We start from the raw sequence: 17,735 nt of genomic DNA on the forward strand, positions 1-17,735 counted from the left end.
GGGACTTTTAGTATGTTTACCTCCTAACTAGTCTAAACAAAGTCCCAAAGTTAAAAATTGTGTTCCTTCCATTTCCCTCTACACCCCCCTTACGAGCATTCATTGAGTGAGGGGCAGAAATATGTGGCAGTGGGAGGGAGGCCAGTAACGTTCGACTTCGAGATCCTGGCCCCCTCCCCATTTAGTCTAGGGATGGTCACCGTGGTGGAGTTAGCAGTATACCCGGTCAGCCTCCCCGGTGTCCAAGGGAGCCCCACATATCCCTGTCTCTCCCCATAGGGAGGGCGGGAAAACCGTGATAAGTGATTACCATCACGTAAAAAAAAGGTGTATGTGGGGCTCTCTCGACAGAAGACCGGGTATACCCCCAAACTTCTTCACGGGTCAACCCTAGGCTAAATGAGGAGGGTTGCGGAGGGGTACCCCTCATTCCCTAGCTGACTTGGTCCCTCTGCAAAGTTACCACCCGCACTCCTGTGGGCAAACCACTTGACTGATTTACTGATGTTATATTTGTTGTTGATCTGGTTGCAGGTTTGACGCTGAGCCACGCGGGCGTCTCGCTGCAAACGACAGCGGGCAAGCCGGGTTCGACCACAGTGATGCAGAACGCTCCGTCCACAGAGGGTATCGCCCATATCGTCGGCTCGCACGCGCCGCTGTCTGGCCTGACGCCGATCGTCACGCCGATGACCGTGGTCTCGCAGGGTAGCCAGATGACCGCACACATCATTGCGCCGTCAAGCCTGGCCGGCAAGATGATCACCACGCCGATCCTGAAGTCGGTCGCGCAGATGCCGATCGTGAACGCCCAGTATATCAACACCACCACCCTGGTGAAGCCGGTGGTGGTGGTCAGCTCGCCATCGACCTCCAGCCCGCAATCGACCACGGCGTCCAGCACGCAGCCATCGTCGACCACGCACTCGACCGTCTGACAGAATCAAAGGAAGCTGAAATTCGTTTGAGAAAAGACTATGTCGTACCATTGCGGGCCAGATCCGCGTGGGTCTACTCCTCGTCGTTATCCGACGTCAGTGGCGAGCCTCGGACCGACCGCCGCATGAAGAAAACTACGTGTCGAAAGAAAAACGGAGAGAGGGAAGAAGAGAAAGAGATATCGCGGTTATGTTCTGCGACCTGAATCACGGACCCGGCTGTCCACATCCGATATCAAAGAAAAACTTTTTTATTTTCGACTTGCGTTCGTTCGTGTTTGAAGTTTGAGCTCTTCCAAAGAGTGAACCTAGTTGTCGGAGGATCCATACGTTGATGTCTCCTACATCCGTGTACGTTAACATGAATAGCGTATGCCATAACCCACCGTGCATGGTGTCCACAAGGTCTAGCAATGTTCACACATCTGGGAGCCAGAAGATCCTTACGTTGATCTCTATGCTGACTTCACGTAGATGTATGCGCATTATCACGACTTGTGTGCACCATGCGATGGGGCGTGACGCGTGCAATTCGAGTTAGCGTGTACAGGCGTGTAAGACGTTAGCGTACACGGATGTTCCGCGCACCCTGCATCTATGTGACGTCAGCGTAGCGATCTCTGGGAGATCCTGCATCTATGTGGCGTCTATGTTGGGATATTCAGGTATCCCTAGAGTGAACCGACTGAATAGTTTTTGGCTGACTTTTATTTTCGCTTGCCGGTTGCGTGCGGTACCCCGATTCGAATTCCCTGCGCAAATTGGATTTTGACGTCGTCACTAGATCCGTTAGTATTCGTGCATTTTTAGACTAGATTTTTATCAGTTTCACGCTACTAGAGCTTTTCGAATGAGATGGGGCTGACCTAGGGACGACCAATCAGGTCGAGAGGAAGCCATTGTTGTTAACGGCCTTTGGTGATACAGGGTGGAGTGTATAAATGAAATCATTAAGGTTACCGCGTACATAATGATCTCACGAACGTTATTTGACGTGATCATCGTTTGAAACTGAAATTATTATCGACGCAGTTATTAAACTAATTAAAGTTACTCGGGATATCAACTTTTACATCATGTTTTAAGGTCTTTGAATCATTGAAGTATGCCTCTTTGTAAATAATTGGAGAGAATCGACTACTGATAGTCTCACTTTTGTTCAAGTTCATCGAGGCAGCTGACAAATAATTAAAAATTTTTAATTCGAACATCGATTCGAAATTGAACAGTTTTTAGAAAAATGTTTTGCTGACAATACGAGGATTGGTTGTGTGTATACACTGTTATGGAAATGCTGCGATTGATCATTCGAATGTCGCGGTACCCCACGCAATCGGCGAAGTTCGGCAAAAGCTCGGGAGGAGGAAACAAAAATGACTGTGCTTCAAGTGATGTTAAATTAAAAAATTCGTACCACAAGGATTGGCTTCTTGATCGAAGCTTTGTAATTGGAAGGATGATATATGCTCGTGCTTTCTTTCTTTTTAAATTAACGTATACAGTGGCTGTGGAGAAACGAATATTATCATATGCATATGTTTATCATTGGGAAATTAGAATCGTACAAATTTCTGTTTCGTCGAGAACCGGCCAGGAGGGAACACGGCGGACATTTATCCAGTGCTCGAGTATTTATTCGCTTATATTTATTTTACAAATATAATTGAGCACGCGCCGTGTATTGTTGGCTCCCGAAGGCATTCAGGATTCATTATTCTGAACAAAAATTGTATAGTCTAGCCCAGGCAAACAAAAAACAAAAACTTTTTGTTGCAGTAAAAATTCATTGTTGGCCTGAATGCGTTCATCTCGACTTGATCCGTTTCAATGACGCTCGGTTGTCACTTGAAAACATTGAAAGACGGTTTAGTGGTTAGGTCGTTAACGGGTGCACGCGCATTGGAACTGGAACCGCCTGTATCACGTGACCGTTCCCCGTACTATTTTAAATTGCTTTCTACGTTGAGCTTTCAAGCTTTCTTTCGATATACTCGATACGAGACCGTTAATTCGATAGAAAATTCTGACCATGAGTCGAAATGGTAATTTCCCCTGATGCGTTGTCGATTCTTATCGCTCATAATTATAGAATTTATTCGAAACATTTAAAAGATTTCAATTCAAACATCTGTTTGGCAGAATTATTTGAAAAATGTGAACGTGTTATGGACAATTATCATTGCGATTTTAATTTAGAAATTTTTAGACTAGCACGGAGCCCGAAATGTCGCGTTTTTTTGTCGAATCAAAATTAAAATTGACTCTCCTATTAGATCTCGCCTCTTAACATTTCGGAAAGAAAATAAAAAAAGCTCTCTGGCAATAGAAAAGACTGAAAACTCCAAAATTGATTAAATTAACTATAATTTCCGATGAAAAAAAAATGATCAGTGATATGAATAATTTTTATAACCGTGCGTGAGTGAAAGAGAGAGAGAGAGAGGGAGAAAGAAACAGGTGATGTGTGACTATTAACGGTCTCATTCAGATATCACGATTTGTACTCTAGTATTATTATTACTTGTATCCGCGTACGCATACATGTATATCTTGTTTTTCTTTTTTTTTATTTTTTAAATTATTTAATCGAAGACTCGGTCAGTCAGTCAAGCTGATATGTATGTATGTAAAATGCGTGGGCGCTGCGTCGGTTTTTATTAAGTTATTGGTTAGCGGAGAAAGTGGAATCGTTGTTGTTTTTTTTTATTTCGGGAACTACACGCCCGGAATGTCGTAGAAAATGTCACCCTAGTTCGACAGAACGTTTTCTAGAATTATTAGACTGTCGTCTCGATCAGTGTGTAACGTTCGATTAATCTTTCGCTGATTCCGTTGTGACGTAGGCAGTTCAGTTGTTCGCTATAATCAGAGGATCGTGGAAAGAAACATCGTGTACATCGATCCTCTCGTTATCATGAGCATTGTGCGACTTTCCCTCGTTAGCATCTCGGTTTTGCTCCCATAGAATCCTCTCTAGGCAGAGATTGCTCCGTGAGACAGCATTTTGGCCCCGGCGATGCAAACCACGCCCACTTGGGACACTGTATTTAAACAGCGGAAGATAGATAGTCTCGTATCTTGTGTTCTCTGACCTCATTGACTCCTATTGTGTCTAGAGTCGGCCTACATAGAGATTGCCCCACATTCAAGTTACTCTGCACAAACAAATTAGTCTCACGACGAAGCTTTAGGCCCTTATTGAATCTAACTCAGCTCTGGAATCAGATTGCCCCTCGGAGCATTGCCCTAGCTCTGTTGAGCACTACGATCACTCCTAGTCTGGGTATAAAGCAGCCATAATGCCTTCAAAGCTAAAAATTTATAAGATATTGAATCTAAAGCAGGTTAAGACACTGAATGCCACCTGGGGCATTGCTTTGGCCCCGTCATCGACCGTGTCTCCGCTCGATGCTAACGAGGGAAGATTGTATGGATGGTTTATAGCGCAATAGCAACTATTTGAGAAGAAAAGAGATTGGTAATAAAAGAAAAGTGTAGAGCTATACTCGATGCAATCGTACGTGCTTGGACAGGTCGTCGGCTCCCCTTGGAATGTGGATCGAGTACTATAAATGATACAACTTTAGTACTACTAAATTAGTAGATGTTTCGAATAGCAACGCTACTGAATCAGTAGCTTATCGAAAGACGTGCAAAACATGCTGTACGATAGAATATGCAATTCCTAACAAATCGGAGGCGACCCTCCGGTTAAAAATATATCAAAGTTTTTCGTACGTGGCTTTCTTTTTTCCTGACAAAAATTTCACACCAAATTGTAAATTAAATTGTTCGAAAGGAGCATTATCTTTTTGTCGGTTTCTGTGTTTCGTCTCGATATTCTTGATCAGAATCATTGTTTATCATTTGCAACGTTGCTGTTTTCGTCTGACATCTTCGGTGACTTTTTCACGACTTATTTGTACAGTCTATACCAGTCATGAGCGTAGATTGTCCTGTGGGGCTTTGGCCTGGCCCCGCTGATGAAAACACGCCCACTCGGGGCACCCTATGCAAGAAACAGCAAGACAGGGGACACCCAGAGATATAAAAGACACTCTTTGCCCATGTCTGGTGTATAGAGTGCAAATACCAATGCTTCTGAGGCGTCGATCGTTCACATCTTTCCTCATCTGTGCAGCAAGAACAACGCTGCCTCGGGAACACGTCCGAACGATATATATTCCACTTTGATCGGGTTCAAAGCAAAAGAAAAGAAAAGACAAGGAAACGTATTATTTATTGATCGTTCGAAATTATTTTATCTGGCTAAAGATACAAAATTCTGCGCTTGCGCGTGCGCACTAGTCATCTCGTTGTGACTAAAAGACTCTCTTTGGAACTATGTTTCGGCGCTTTATATCCTTTCGTTCGATCCGATCCCGAAATCGTGCAATCGATTGTAAATAGTCGTATGTTGGAGGGGCATTCCGAGTGGGCGAATCGAACTTGCCGAACGAAAAAATTGTCTTTACATTGCAATTATATACATATAGATCCGTCGACTGTTTTCGTCGATTTCGTGATCCGTTTCGCGTCAGTTCCGAAACCGACGACAGGAAGAAGGTTTGTAGGTTAGGAACGTTATCGAGGTTAGATCGGTTCCAATCAATTTGCGTTCAGCGGTATAGCCAAGCAGGTTCGCTGTTTTGGTACAAAATGGCGACTACCAATGTAATATCCGTTTCTTGATTTCTCTTGTCCTTTTTGTACATAGAGCTCATCGGTCCGCGGAGGAAAACAAATGGTGGACGATCCGGGAGGGAGGGAGGGGGTAGGGGGAGTATATGCAGAAAATATTATGTGTACATGAACAATGTGATATAAGTAATTAACGAAAATTACTTAGCACTGTAGCGTTTAAGCAGAACTGTTAAACTGTTTACAGCATAGACGTACGATGCTAATTATTATTTACTAACATCCTAAACGAATCGTAATTGTACATAGAGTTATGTAAGAGTGGGAGAGAGAGAGAGAGAGAGTGAGTGAGAAAGGGCCCGGGAGGGGTGGGGGGTGGGGGGAAGAAAGAAAATCACGAAGAAAAAATATATCGAGTAATAAAAAGTGTGAGAATGATAGAGAGAAAGTAACAAACAAACAAACAAAAAAAAAAGAACTAAACTGAACGATTGTGAAAACGTTTTTTTTTTTTAGCGACGCCAATATGGCATCGTGTATATATTCACTCGTGATAGAGCCTGTAGATCGTATTCTCGTGTGAATGGGGGCGGCGAGCGAATTCTTCTGCGTTCCGGTAAGAGTGTTGTTGTTGTTGTAGTCTATGTCGAATTTTGTTATACGCCATACGTTGGCGTATGAAACTTGCGGTATATCTCACGAATCTTGGAACAACTTGTTGTGCATTGAACTGTAAGAGAAAAAAAATAAGAGATGACAGAGAAAAAAGAACTACGAGAAGAAAAAAAATTGTAGAGACGAGAAGTGAAGCGGGCGGACAACACTTTTTGTTTTCAAAAGAATGCGACAAATTTCAATACAATCTATTACAATAAAAACGTAAGTGTGGAACGTTGTTGAGTTGCCTGTCCCCGCGTTTCTTTTTAGATCCTGTTGCTCGGTCGTTGTTTCGTCACCCGGAAGCACGGATAGCCACGTGGGCACTGGTCGGAGCATTGATGCCACGCCCATTCAAACCATTTGGATGGGAGGGAGGTATGTGAATATACATATAGCAGGTATGAAAAGAATGATATCTCCAGTCTCAATCGAAGGAGGTGGCACGAAATCCAGTAGTACAACTCAGCGTCAAGCCAGGCGGTCGAAAATTTTTGGAAAACCTCGAAAATCGACTTTTGTATTGGGGAAAATATGATATCGAAAGAGGTGGCATGAGATTCAGTAGTGCAAATAAACGACAAGTCAGTCGGCCGAAAATTGTTCGAAAATTTAATTTTCTCTACGTTCAAGAACTTTATAATAATAAATCTTTTGGGGATGTTAACTTAATTCTAATGCCTTATTGTTTACATACAGGATCAGGAAATAAAAACACGTTATCTGCTGTAACAGATATTGTTACAAAACATTGTATCTTTACCAAATAAAGTACAATATTAAACGCGTACATGTATAGAGTGGGATAAATACACAGAGTTATATTTGTTTTTCATTTTTTATATTCGTGGACCTCCAGGGGAAACTCTACGGAGTCAGTGAAGACCCATCCAATGCTTTCCGTGGCGCTGGAAATTCACTAGGATTTTGGATCCGAGATGTTAGGATGGTATGGGAAACACTGCTTTAGGATGTTAGATTTATTTGCAGGACTGTCAAGTGTGAATGGAGGAAATAGAAAAATTAATTTCTCTCACACATATTATTTTAATAATTACTTTTATTCCTACTCACATATGGTAAGTGAAATAAATTGCTTTTTGAACAAAATCTCTATCTACGACTTGAAACGATGGATCAAAGCACAAGAAATGATGTTTCATTGATTTTCCTTGTCGTAACTATACATTTTATTACATAACCTTCAGAGAATGACAGAATGAATTAACTTATTTATGGGAGATCGATCCGATCGGTGGATCTTGCCATTTAAATTCCTCTTGGTACGTAACATAGATCACCCAATAGCAAACGTTCAATAGCCCAAACGATGCTGGGAATACTACCCGCGCTACTTCATCGATGTAGGAAACACTATTTATGTGTCTCGCTATGTTTTCACCCTGTTTCTTGCAGTTTCCCGCAGCCTCCCTTTGTCTGCGTTTCCTGTGAACACACAAAAATAAACATGTGTCACGTCCGCTGGTCCAGCCATCAGTAATTGATAAAATCAATCATGTATACTCTGGGTCTCATATCACACGGTTTCACACAACACGGCATTTTCTAGGAACCTATCTACCGTGTTATAGAAGGATTGCCAAACTCTCAAATCATTTAAAAATACAAATCCAACAACCAAGGCCAACAATTTAAAGAAATTCTCAATTACCCGAACCGAAACCGGTGAACGCAGGTAGGTCCGAAAACTGCGTTTTATCCTTTGTCTAAATCTTTAAACGATATTATCTCGAAAAACGTCCACCTTAGGACGTAACACATGTCACAGAACTCCGAATAGGTACTCTCTATCTAACATTGAATATGTGGATTTCAAAAATTTGAGAATTCCAATCTATCTAGCAGAGAAAGGTGTATATGTTGAAATTATGTTTACCTTATCATTTTTAATTAAATCATTTTACCTGTAGGCCTCGTCGCCAACGAGGCAGTAGAGAAACTGCCGCCATTTTGGTATCCACACTTCCGTTTGTGTCTGACGTTCCATCGTCGACGGTCTCGACGTGACGGACACTGTCATTGACCCTCTGCCGTAAGCCATCGACTCCTAATCGAAAAAATGTTCAGAAACATATTTTAGCAATGTTAATTTATTAGATGATTGCGCAAGTTCGTGCCCGATTTTCATAGATGTCGCAAACTGTACCGCACGGCGGAGTGTAAAAAAGCTATAGTCACTACACTCTTTTTTAATAATAGAAAATCTTTTTAGAAAGTCTTTTCTACAACTGAAAAAGAATGGTGACTATATAATTGATTAATAAAGCTGTATTCTTTAACATTTAACCATTGAATTTTATTTTCAAATCAGGCACGAACTTATGCAATTACGTGATATAATAATTGGGAAGCTGGGGTTCGTATATACATTAACATCATAAACGTCGCATATTAAGGAGCTGCTCCGACGAGGTACGTCGATTATGGTCGCAGGGTTCAATGCTTGTGGGCTGCAGGGCGCAATATTGCAAAATCCATCATAAGTCTCACTCTCTTCTTCAAGTTCCTCCTCGTCCAATGGAATTTCTCCACTGCCAACCTGAACACATGAAGACAGTTGTTTATTTTCGAGAATTGTGCAAAAATATTCTATTAAATTCCGCAAAACAATTTTATATCTATTGGTGTGGCAAATAAGTTCGTTCGGTTTTTTACATTGGAATAAATCACAAAAACCGAACGAACTTATTTGCCCCAACCCAATATTTGTGTACAATGAATCTACAGTAAAGTCGCGTTATTTCTCAGCGACCGCTTATCCAGAATTTGTCAAGTGCCTACTCAAACCACCGCACCGACGCGACGGCCAACGCCGCACGGCGGCGATGATTGATCTCGGCTCGGGTATATCGGTGTGAACAACTACTAATCCAATTACAAAACTTCTTTATTTTTAATTATTTTTTTATGCGACTTTCACCAACTTATGTCTAATGACTCTACTCTACTTCTATACATATACTTGGGAATTGCAGAAATAAAATTACAATTACATGTAATTGTAATTGGAATTGCAATTACTTTCGCTCAATCAGTAATTGTGAACGAAGTAATTGCAATTACTTAACACAATTACAGTAATTGTAATTGAGTAACAATTACTTCAGTGTAATTGTTCTTTTAAACCACTGATTTTTATGTTTCGGACCATTTCACCGTTTTCTTATTGTTATTATAGTCCACTTTTGCACATATAATTGAAGATGTAATTAATTACTCATGTTATTAATTCCTGCCCAACTCTGACAGACGTGTTATGACGCGTCGCCGACACGGTATCGACGTCGTGATATAACTCGTCACTGAGAACCAAGTGGTTAAAGACTGCCAAAAATACAACCAAAGGAACCACAGACTTCTTGGACCATATAATTAGGCATGGGAATTAAGTGCTCGATCAGAGGCATTTTCGAAGGCTACACTAGGAAGGTTCATGGTTTTCGAACCACCTCAAGCCTACGTATTCGTACCTACTTCATCGTATTCATGCCAGGAACCTCCTTCTCATCTCACCACGATAATCACCTTTAATATTGTATTGTATACTGTAATGTTACGTTTAGCGAATAATAAAGAATGCTAGTTACAACAATTAATGTGTTCTTTCTTCCCAACACTGCACATGAATATTCGATAATAGAATTAGATTAACATCTTCGAAAATTTTTGTTATACAAAACAAGATTCGATCTTCGAAAAATTGTCGGCCGCCTTGTTGTTGAGTCTTACTACTGAATTTCGTGCTACCTCCTTCGACATCATGTGCTCCTGACTTCGAAAACTTCGAAAATTGAACTTCGTATTAGGAGAACATGATGTCGCAGGAGGTGGCACTAAATTCAGTAGTACAACTCAACGATAAGTCAGACGGTCGAAAATTGACAAAAATCTCGAAAATTGAACTTTGTATTAGGAGAACATGATGTCGCAGGAGGTTGCACTAAAATTCAGTAGTACAAGTCAACGACAAGTCAGACGGTCGAAAATTGGCGAAAATTTTCGAAAATCTCGAAAATTGAACTTTGTATTAGGAGAACATGATGTCGCAGGAGGTGGCACTAAATTCAGTAGTACAACTCAACGATAAGTCAGACGGTCGAAAAATGGCAAAAATCTCGAAAATTGAACTTTGTATTAGGAGAACATGATGTCAAAGGAGGTGGCACGAAATTCAGTAGTACAAGTCAACGACAAGTCAGACGGTCGAAAATTGGTGAAAATTTTCGAATATCTCGGAAATTGAGTTTTGTATTAGGAGAACATGATATCGAAGGAGGTGGCACGAAATTCAGTAGTACAGGTCAACGACAAGTCAGACGGTCGAAAATTGGCAAAAATCTCGAAAATTGAACTTTGTATTAGGAGAACATGATGTCGCAGGAGGTGGCACGAAATTCAGTAGTACAGGTCAACGACAAGTCAGACGGTCGAAAATTGGCAAAAATCTCCAAAATTGAACTTTGTATTAGGAGAACATGATGTCGCAGGAGGTGGCACCAAAATTCAGTAGCACAACTCAACGACAAGTCAGACGGTCGAAAATTTTCGAAAATTGAACTTTGTATTAGGAGAACATGATATCGAAGGAGGTGGCACGAAATTCAGTAGTACAAGTCAACGACAAGTCAGACGGTCGAAAATTGGTGAAAATTTTCGAAAATCTCGGAAATTGAGTTTTGTATTAGGAGAACATGATATCGAAGGAGGTGGCACGAAATTCAGTAGTACAGGTCAACGACAAGTCAGACGGTCGAAAAATGTCGAAAATTCAGTAGTGCAACTCGATGACAAGCCAGACGCTGCAATATTTTTGTTTTTCAAAGTTTCGCTGGTTTTGCAATTCCAGATCAGTACAGTAACTCAATGACAAGTACATTTTTGCGGAAATCAGTAGTATAACTCTACGACAAGTGGGACGCTCGGGAAAAATTGGTGGTTTTCGATAAATATAATACGCATATATTCATTCTAATACATAGGCTTTATTTATTCATTGTAAATTCATACACAAAGTGTTTGTATAATGTACATGTACATAACTTATGTATATTACATTCTAAACATTTATAACACGAATGTTGACTAGCTCGGAGAGACTCGGCACTCCGTCATACTTCTAGTGTAATACTGCAGTACAGGGAGGTGCGGACAATTATATTAGATGATCATCAATCCACTGCTATATATAAATAAACCCGCTGGTACCACTTGCCGTGTTCTGTCGTACGGCGACTCACGAATGACGCGTGAGTAGATGATTGAAATCATGGACACGTCAATTCCCGGTACCGCCGATTACTACCCGCCAAATTAATATTGGGTAGCAAGTTCAATGTTCGGATATGATTACGATCGTGCTTATTAATTCGCGTTTCGTCCCAGATCTGCTAGAGCTAGAGGATCCGTCAGTAAGGCTAATCTAGCAAACCCTGTCTTTTCAATTGCCTTGTCCAATGGAAGAACAAGGGAAGAATCTTTCGAAGTTCGCTTGAGAGCGTTAACTGAACTATGTTATTGATTGAGAAGTGTCACGGTGCGATCTTAGAACTCAACTGCGTGAAAATTGACTCTTCTAGTTCCGTCGCGAGATCGTAGAGCTTCTCTATGAGAGGGTCTCTCATGAAGATCCTTCTATGTAGCGAGAAGGTGTCGTTGTTAGGACCCTGTTTTGTCGCGGAACTGTAGATTCGCTGTTCCGGATCACTGCCCGCCAATCACATTGTCGAAATAATATCAACAGGTAGTGGTAATTGCCACTTGATTAATTTTTCTCTATTGTTCTCGATCTCATATTCTCTCTGGCACCGACGACATGTATCTTGTCACTTGCCAATGTCGCTGAATAGCACAGGCGCTGGCAGTCGTTAAGGGTAGTCACGTGACAAAACTAGCAAAGAACTAGAATCTAACTAGATTTTGGGTCGAAACATGGGTTTGCGGCCCGCGGTTTTATGTCATTATGCGAGCATATTTTGAACTGCACAAAAGTTCATTTGATAGAGGAAGGTTCAGCGCAGCCAGAGAGCTTCGATTCAGCCCAACTTTTCTCGCGCATGCGCGGCTATTTCAGCCTCAGTAACATAAGCTTCTCGATAAAATGCAGTTCCTTTTACAGAATCAAATCATATAAATTTTTTAAAATTCTGAGGGGTGCTTAAGGAACCCCATTTTATCGAGAAGTTTACTTTACTGTTTATTTGAATGAAACTTATGTGAGCTATAGTTCTTCGAAAAATATTTGACACGTGTTTTTTTTTCTATCGGCAACCATCCACTTTGAAGGGGTGAAAACAGCCCTCAAAGTTGGGGGTCAAAACCATATTTTTTTTGAAATATCTCGGAAACCAGAGGTCGAAGAAATTTGAATTTTTTTCAAATCGTGTGTTTTTCAATGGGAAATGTAGTCGGTGCAAAAAAAATTTTAACAAAAGTTTTTCGTTTAAGCAATATATTAAAAATTTGCTATTTTTCGGCAGTTTCTCTTATTTATTGTTAGTTCATTAAAAAATGTAAACGCGAGTGTGTGATCTTTGATCCAAAATATTTCAGGATTTTCTTTTTTTTTTTTTGCCATTTAACAATAATTATGCATAATGGAAGATAGTCTTGCACCTGGCGTGCGGAGGAATTCTGGCTTGTTTGTTTTCATCGCATTCCTGCCAGGGACCTTTTTGTCAGCTCTCAGCAGTAATTGGATTAGTAGTGGTTCACACCGATACGCTTCGGCCGCGCGATCCGTGTTTACATGCTGTCATTTTCTACGTTCGGCTGCGTTTGTACTCTCGGCGCGGTAGACACGGTCATAAAAAAGTAGTGTCCCTACTCGTTGCTTCGCGACTTCACTGTACTTCTATGTAGAGTTTAAACAGACTTACTTTTGTGAAGTAATGCACACCAGCAAATTCCAAAAGGGTGGCAATGCAGTAGCCGAAACTCATTAACAAAAACCAGTCGAGGGCAGTGGCGTATCTGACTTTTGGTAGATCGGTCCTAGAATCGAGACTGATAGTTGACAATGTTAGTACAGTGGTGATTCCTGAAAATAAAATAAGTTTTCCATGACATTCGTTTACATGACAAAGGAGATGATGGGGGAGATGAAGAAGATGAGGGAAGAGTTGAAGGAAGAAAGGGAGGATAGGAGAAGGATGATGGAAGAGTGGAGGAAGGAAAGAGAGTAGTGGAAGGAGGAGAGGAGGGAGGAGAAAAGGTAACGAGGGAAAATGTAGAGAAAAGGGTGGAAAGAATAGAAGGGAAGGTGGAAAGAAAAGGCAAGGGTGAGGTGGGAAAATTAGGCGGGGGTGAGAAAGTTATGGAAAGTAGAATGGGAAGGGGAAATAATAGAGGAGAAAAGGAAGAGAATAAGGGGAAGATGGAGGTTAAACAGGATAGGAAGGAAAAGAAGGAGAGGAGGAATAATGTGATTATATCAGAGGGATACAGAGGGGATGGGACTAAAGGATGAGGGAATAAAAGAGATATGAAAGATAGGGTGGGTAGGAAAGGATGGGGGTGAGAGCGGTTTGAACTGTTTATTGGAAAAAGGGAGGGATTAGAAAAAAAAATCTGAAACGGCATATACCGCCGGTAATTTTGTTTTTCAGATTTTTTTCAGCCCCGAACAAGCTCAGGAAAAAACCTGTTGTAATTTGTACAGGTCGTGGAAAAGCCCAAGCGAGGGGGAGGAGAGGTTACTAGCAATAGTTTTCGGTATTTTAGAATATGCGTGATTACAGTATGTAATGTTGTGTGTAGAATAAGTTATCTGACTTAATAAATCTAGGCGAATTGTTCTTTAAAAATCCTTTTTGTTCTTTAAACAATCCTTTTTGTTCTCTAAAAATCCAATTACAAATTATTCCTCCATAACGTAAAAATATGCATTTTGTGCCTCGGACGCCTATAGATTTCACTTTTAGGAATCACAATCGACCACTTCTGAACTCCTCATTGCAATGTTCAAGCGTCATTTTGTATTATTATCGTAAACCTTGTAATTGCATATACGTATATGCGAATTTAGCGATGTGTGCGTGTGCCCGCACAAAAAACAAATTGAATATTCATAGTTTACCTAGGCCAACTCGATCACTGGTTGCTTCACGATGGATCCAGAACGACACCCAGCTGAGCACCACTATCAGGACACAGGGCACGTACACCTGTTATAAATAAACATTAAATTATTAAATGAATTATTCAATAAATGCACGATTACTTAATTATTAAATGCACTACGAAATGATTGAATAGATTATATGTATACGATTATAGATTAAACGAGATTGGACAAATCCTGCTTTAAATATTGGGCAATAATTTTTACAAGTAAGAAAATGTAAAAGTTGACTGACCTGAATAAGAAAATAACCTGTGTTCCGTTGTAAATTGAAGGAGACCTGCAGGACCGAAAACTCACCCTCCCGGCGAAAATAAGTTAGGTTCCGGTATGGTGAACCCATTAAATCGAACTGTGAAAGAGCCATTCCTGGAACGAAGTTGACAGAAGAACCTTCTTGCCATTCGTACACTAATTGTCCCGATGTATATGCATCTAAAAACGAAAATATGTTCATTGATTAATTAACAATCCTTCTGGGAGGAAAAAGTGTACCTAACATCTCCATTTCTGCCAAAAAAAAATATATTTTTCTAATTTAAATGTAGGTTTAAAAATATCTCTGTATTTTTTACACTGATTCATTCTCCTCCGTTTAAAATTGTTGCTATGTTGGTCTTTTACAAAGTTATATCGAGATGAAGACAACATTGACGGTTAACAAAAATTTTGTGCAACTTTGGAACGTCACACGGGGAGCAACAAATTTTTCTGATAAATCCCGTTAATATCATTTGGAAGGGCTATCTTTCCTGTGTAAATTGTGTGGTTGTTGAATATTGTGCGATTTCTTTTATTCGAGTTATTCGACATTGAAGTAAATACGGGCTTTTTAACTTTAACTGGCTCCAGAAAGCGAAAAAATTATCGTAAAATCTTGTGCAAGAAAGCAATAGAAAGAGCGTTTCTTTCTCTATTCATTTCAACGAAAAAAATAATTTCATTAGTTTATTTGTACACGAAAATCGATCTTTTGCAAAATCCTGAGGTCGTAGACAAATTTTGAGACCAGAATGATGTATAGGTATTGGAAAAAACAAAATTTTCTTGATCTTGTGCAGGTTTAACTTTTTCAAGGTTAAAAAACGTTCGTTTTTCCCGTATTCTGCAAAGTTCCGCTTTAATTTCTAAAAAATCTCAACGCTCTATCTCATTTCTATCGAAAGTTCTTTGATTTTGTCCCAGATTTCGACCAAATTGCCGACTGTGGTAGAACGACGCTATTTTCAAATCTTGTAGCTGCCAGAATCGTGTGAAACTTCATTTACTCGTTAGTTTTCTATTACTTTTTAATATTCATGCAGTATACATTGTTAGAAGAAAAGACATTTAAAATCTATTGCGAGTCAGGCTTTGCATTTACATATGTAAAGTGGTATTGACAAACAATAAAACATTCCAGAAAATAAAATTTTGCGGACATTGGAAAATAATAAAGTTCAAGAGTTATATTGAATACAGAGATAGGAAAATCAACGAGCGATACGACCCTGGTCTCGATTGAAAAGAGTTTATGTCGATCATAAAACGACGGCTGCGGCTGTGTACAGTATTGCAGTAGCAAATATGTTCACACAGTACAGTAAAGAGTCGCGTTATTTTGCAAACGTCTGTGTTCTGCACTGAGAAATATCGTGTAGGGACACTATTTTTTATGATTGTGAGTCTACCGCGCCGACCGCGCCGAAACTTTCATTATCAATTAATCCAATATATGTATACAGTTGAAATTATATCGTGTTTAGTGTCATTACAATCAGAAAAATGTCATAGAAAAGTTGGTGAAAATGGATAAAACAAAATAATTACTATTTTACAGATCCGTACATGCATTCCCTATACATATATTTATCATATACCTTGCATATATTTTGTATATTTCGACATACATTATAAATGCATAGAGATCCGCAGTCTAATTATTATTTACATAATAGATACAATATAATATACTGATGAGAAACACTTACAGCTTCCAAGAATTAGTGGACAGGACTGGCGGTCCATGGGGAAGTTCCTCAGTTCCATAGGGCATTTTGCTTTTATAGTAAGCCTGTTTCGAAATTTAAATTTCAAATGAAAAATTGATTTTTTATGATCAATATTCAATTGAGAAATTAATGATTAGATATAAAAAAAAACAGTAGTACCTCATGGAGTAAAGGATATCGCCGTCCTGTGATATTCTTAATAATTTATTGGGAACCGTGATAGTATGTACATAGCTATGTTTTCCATTGTAGATATACGTGTCTGGCCGCCATATTCGTTCGAGCATTTTGATACTGAGGCTCAATGACTTTATTGGGCCTAAGAAGCTTAGGCGGGAGTCTCGCCATGATTGTCGGAAATAACAGTCCATTGAGTAATCCTGTAAAAAGAATAATTTTGAAATACTTTAGACAATCTCACACACAAAAATCATGCCTATAAAATGCATCGAAGTGTATTGGACTGGACTATCTACACAGTTGTCGCGCGTTTCTATGTTACTGAGGAGGACAACACGATAAATTTGACGTTTTGTAAGAGTTTATAATTTATTGCTCTGTAACTGTTTAGTGAATCCTAATAAATTTTGAACATAATTACTTACATAATTTTTACTATATATAAATAAAAACTGGAGTTTCTAGTTGCGTTTATTCAAAAGGTTTAAATAGGGTTTGAAGAATTCTCCATAAGAAGACGTGTTAAAATGTGCAAATTTTAAGTTGCTATAATTCTGCGAACTTTGTTAATTGCATTAATTTATTATAGTAAGAATTATATCTTGTCAAATTTTCAAAAATTTTGTTGCGTTTTTATATGTATACCTCCAGAACATCGTTAAATATGGCCAGGTGCTTCTTTCTTTTGCACAGTATAGTGTATAATAAAATATATTTATATCACTATAAATATTATACAATATAATGAAATACTGCTAAATTATTCTTACATTTCCGACTCACCATGTCGAGCTCGGACACAGGTCCCATGCTTCTTATCAAAATATTTGTTTTCACTACTGTCGGTATCCCTGCGAAGCACACGTTCATGGCTACAAGTTTTCACCAGCATTGAAAAATCGTTGTGGATCAATTATATGCTTGAATGTTTCGAATATGCTTAACAATTGATTGGGAACCATGTGTTATACATGTGGACTCTCATTCGACGTTCCGATTCAATTGTTAAAAATGTTCCAAGCATTAAAAAAGATCCTTCTTGGAGGTTTCTATCGAAATGAAGAAATTGATATTTGTATTAACCTTCGCAAGGTAATGTGGGTCTCGGAGACCCCAGCTTCAGATGTTTGAAAAGAATTTGTATATATGTACGAATAAATTAAATCTGTTTGTTTACTTTTTATCCTG

The 17,735-nt window shown here is 39.5% G+C and overlaps 2 protein-coding genes across 14 annotated transcripts in view; one reads left to right on the plus strand and one right to left on the minus strand.

Moving 5' to 3' along the window:
• The window catches only part of LOC143217995 (uncharacterized), a 51,649-nt gene extending 45,179 nt beyond the window's left edge, over nucleotides 1-6,470 (plus strand). For all 8 annotated transcript variants that reach the window (XM_076442825.1, XM_076442826.1, XM_076442828.1 and 5 more), the window contains one exon: nucleotides 535-6,470. In XM_076442825.1, coding sequence (XP_076298940.1) covers nucleotides 535-938 — 404 coding nt within the window. In that variant the 3' untranslated portion in view covers nucleotides 939-6,470. The remainder of the gene's footprint in view (nucleotides 1-534) is intronic.
• Nucleotides 6,471-7,038: 568 nt separating this feature from the next.
• Nucleotides 7,039-17,735, minus strand: part of LOC143218000 (gamma-aminobutyric acid receptor subunit alpha-6) — a 30,404-nt gene continuing 19,707 nt past the window's right edge. For 2 of the 6 annotated variants that reach the window (XM_076442842.1, XM_076442843.1), the window contains 9 exons: nucleotides 17,331-17,398; nucleotides 16,527-16,747; nucleotides 16,347-16,429; nucleotides 14,612-14,811; nucleotides 14,332-14,419; nucleotides 13,133-13,293; nucleotides 8,626-8,796; nucleotides 8,162-8,304; nucleotides 7,041-7,682 (listed from right to left, as the gene is read on the minus strand). In XM_076442842.1, coding sequence (XP_076298957.1) covers nucleotides 7,466-7,682; nucleotides 8,162-8,304; nucleotides 8,626-8,796; nucleotides 13,133-13,293; nucleotides 14,332-14,419; nucleotides 14,612-14,811; nucleotides 16,347-16,429; nucleotides 16,527-16,747; nucleotides 17,331-17,398 — 1,352 coding nt within the window. In that variant the 3' untranslated portion in view covers nucleotides 7,041-7,465. Of the gene's footprint in view, nucleotides 7,683-8,161; nucleotides 8,305-8,625; nucleotides 8,797-13,132; nucleotides 13,294-14,331; nucleotides 14,420-14,611; nucleotides 14,812-16,346; nucleotides 16,430-16,526; nucleotides 16,748-17,317; nucleotides 17,420-17,735 lie in introns of all 6 variants that reach the window. The other 4 variants (XM_076442845.1, XM_076442840.1, XM_076442841.1 and 1 more) reach the window with 4 other exon arrangements.

The sequence above is a fragment of the Lasioglossum baleicum genome, chromosome 18 (assembly GCF_051020765.1).
Source record: "Lasioglossum baleicum chromosome 18, iyLasBale1, whole genome shotgun sequence".
Classification (NCBI taxonomy): Eukaryota; Metazoa; Arthropoda; class Insecta; order Hymenoptera; family Halictidae; genus Lasioglossum; species Lasioglossum baleicum.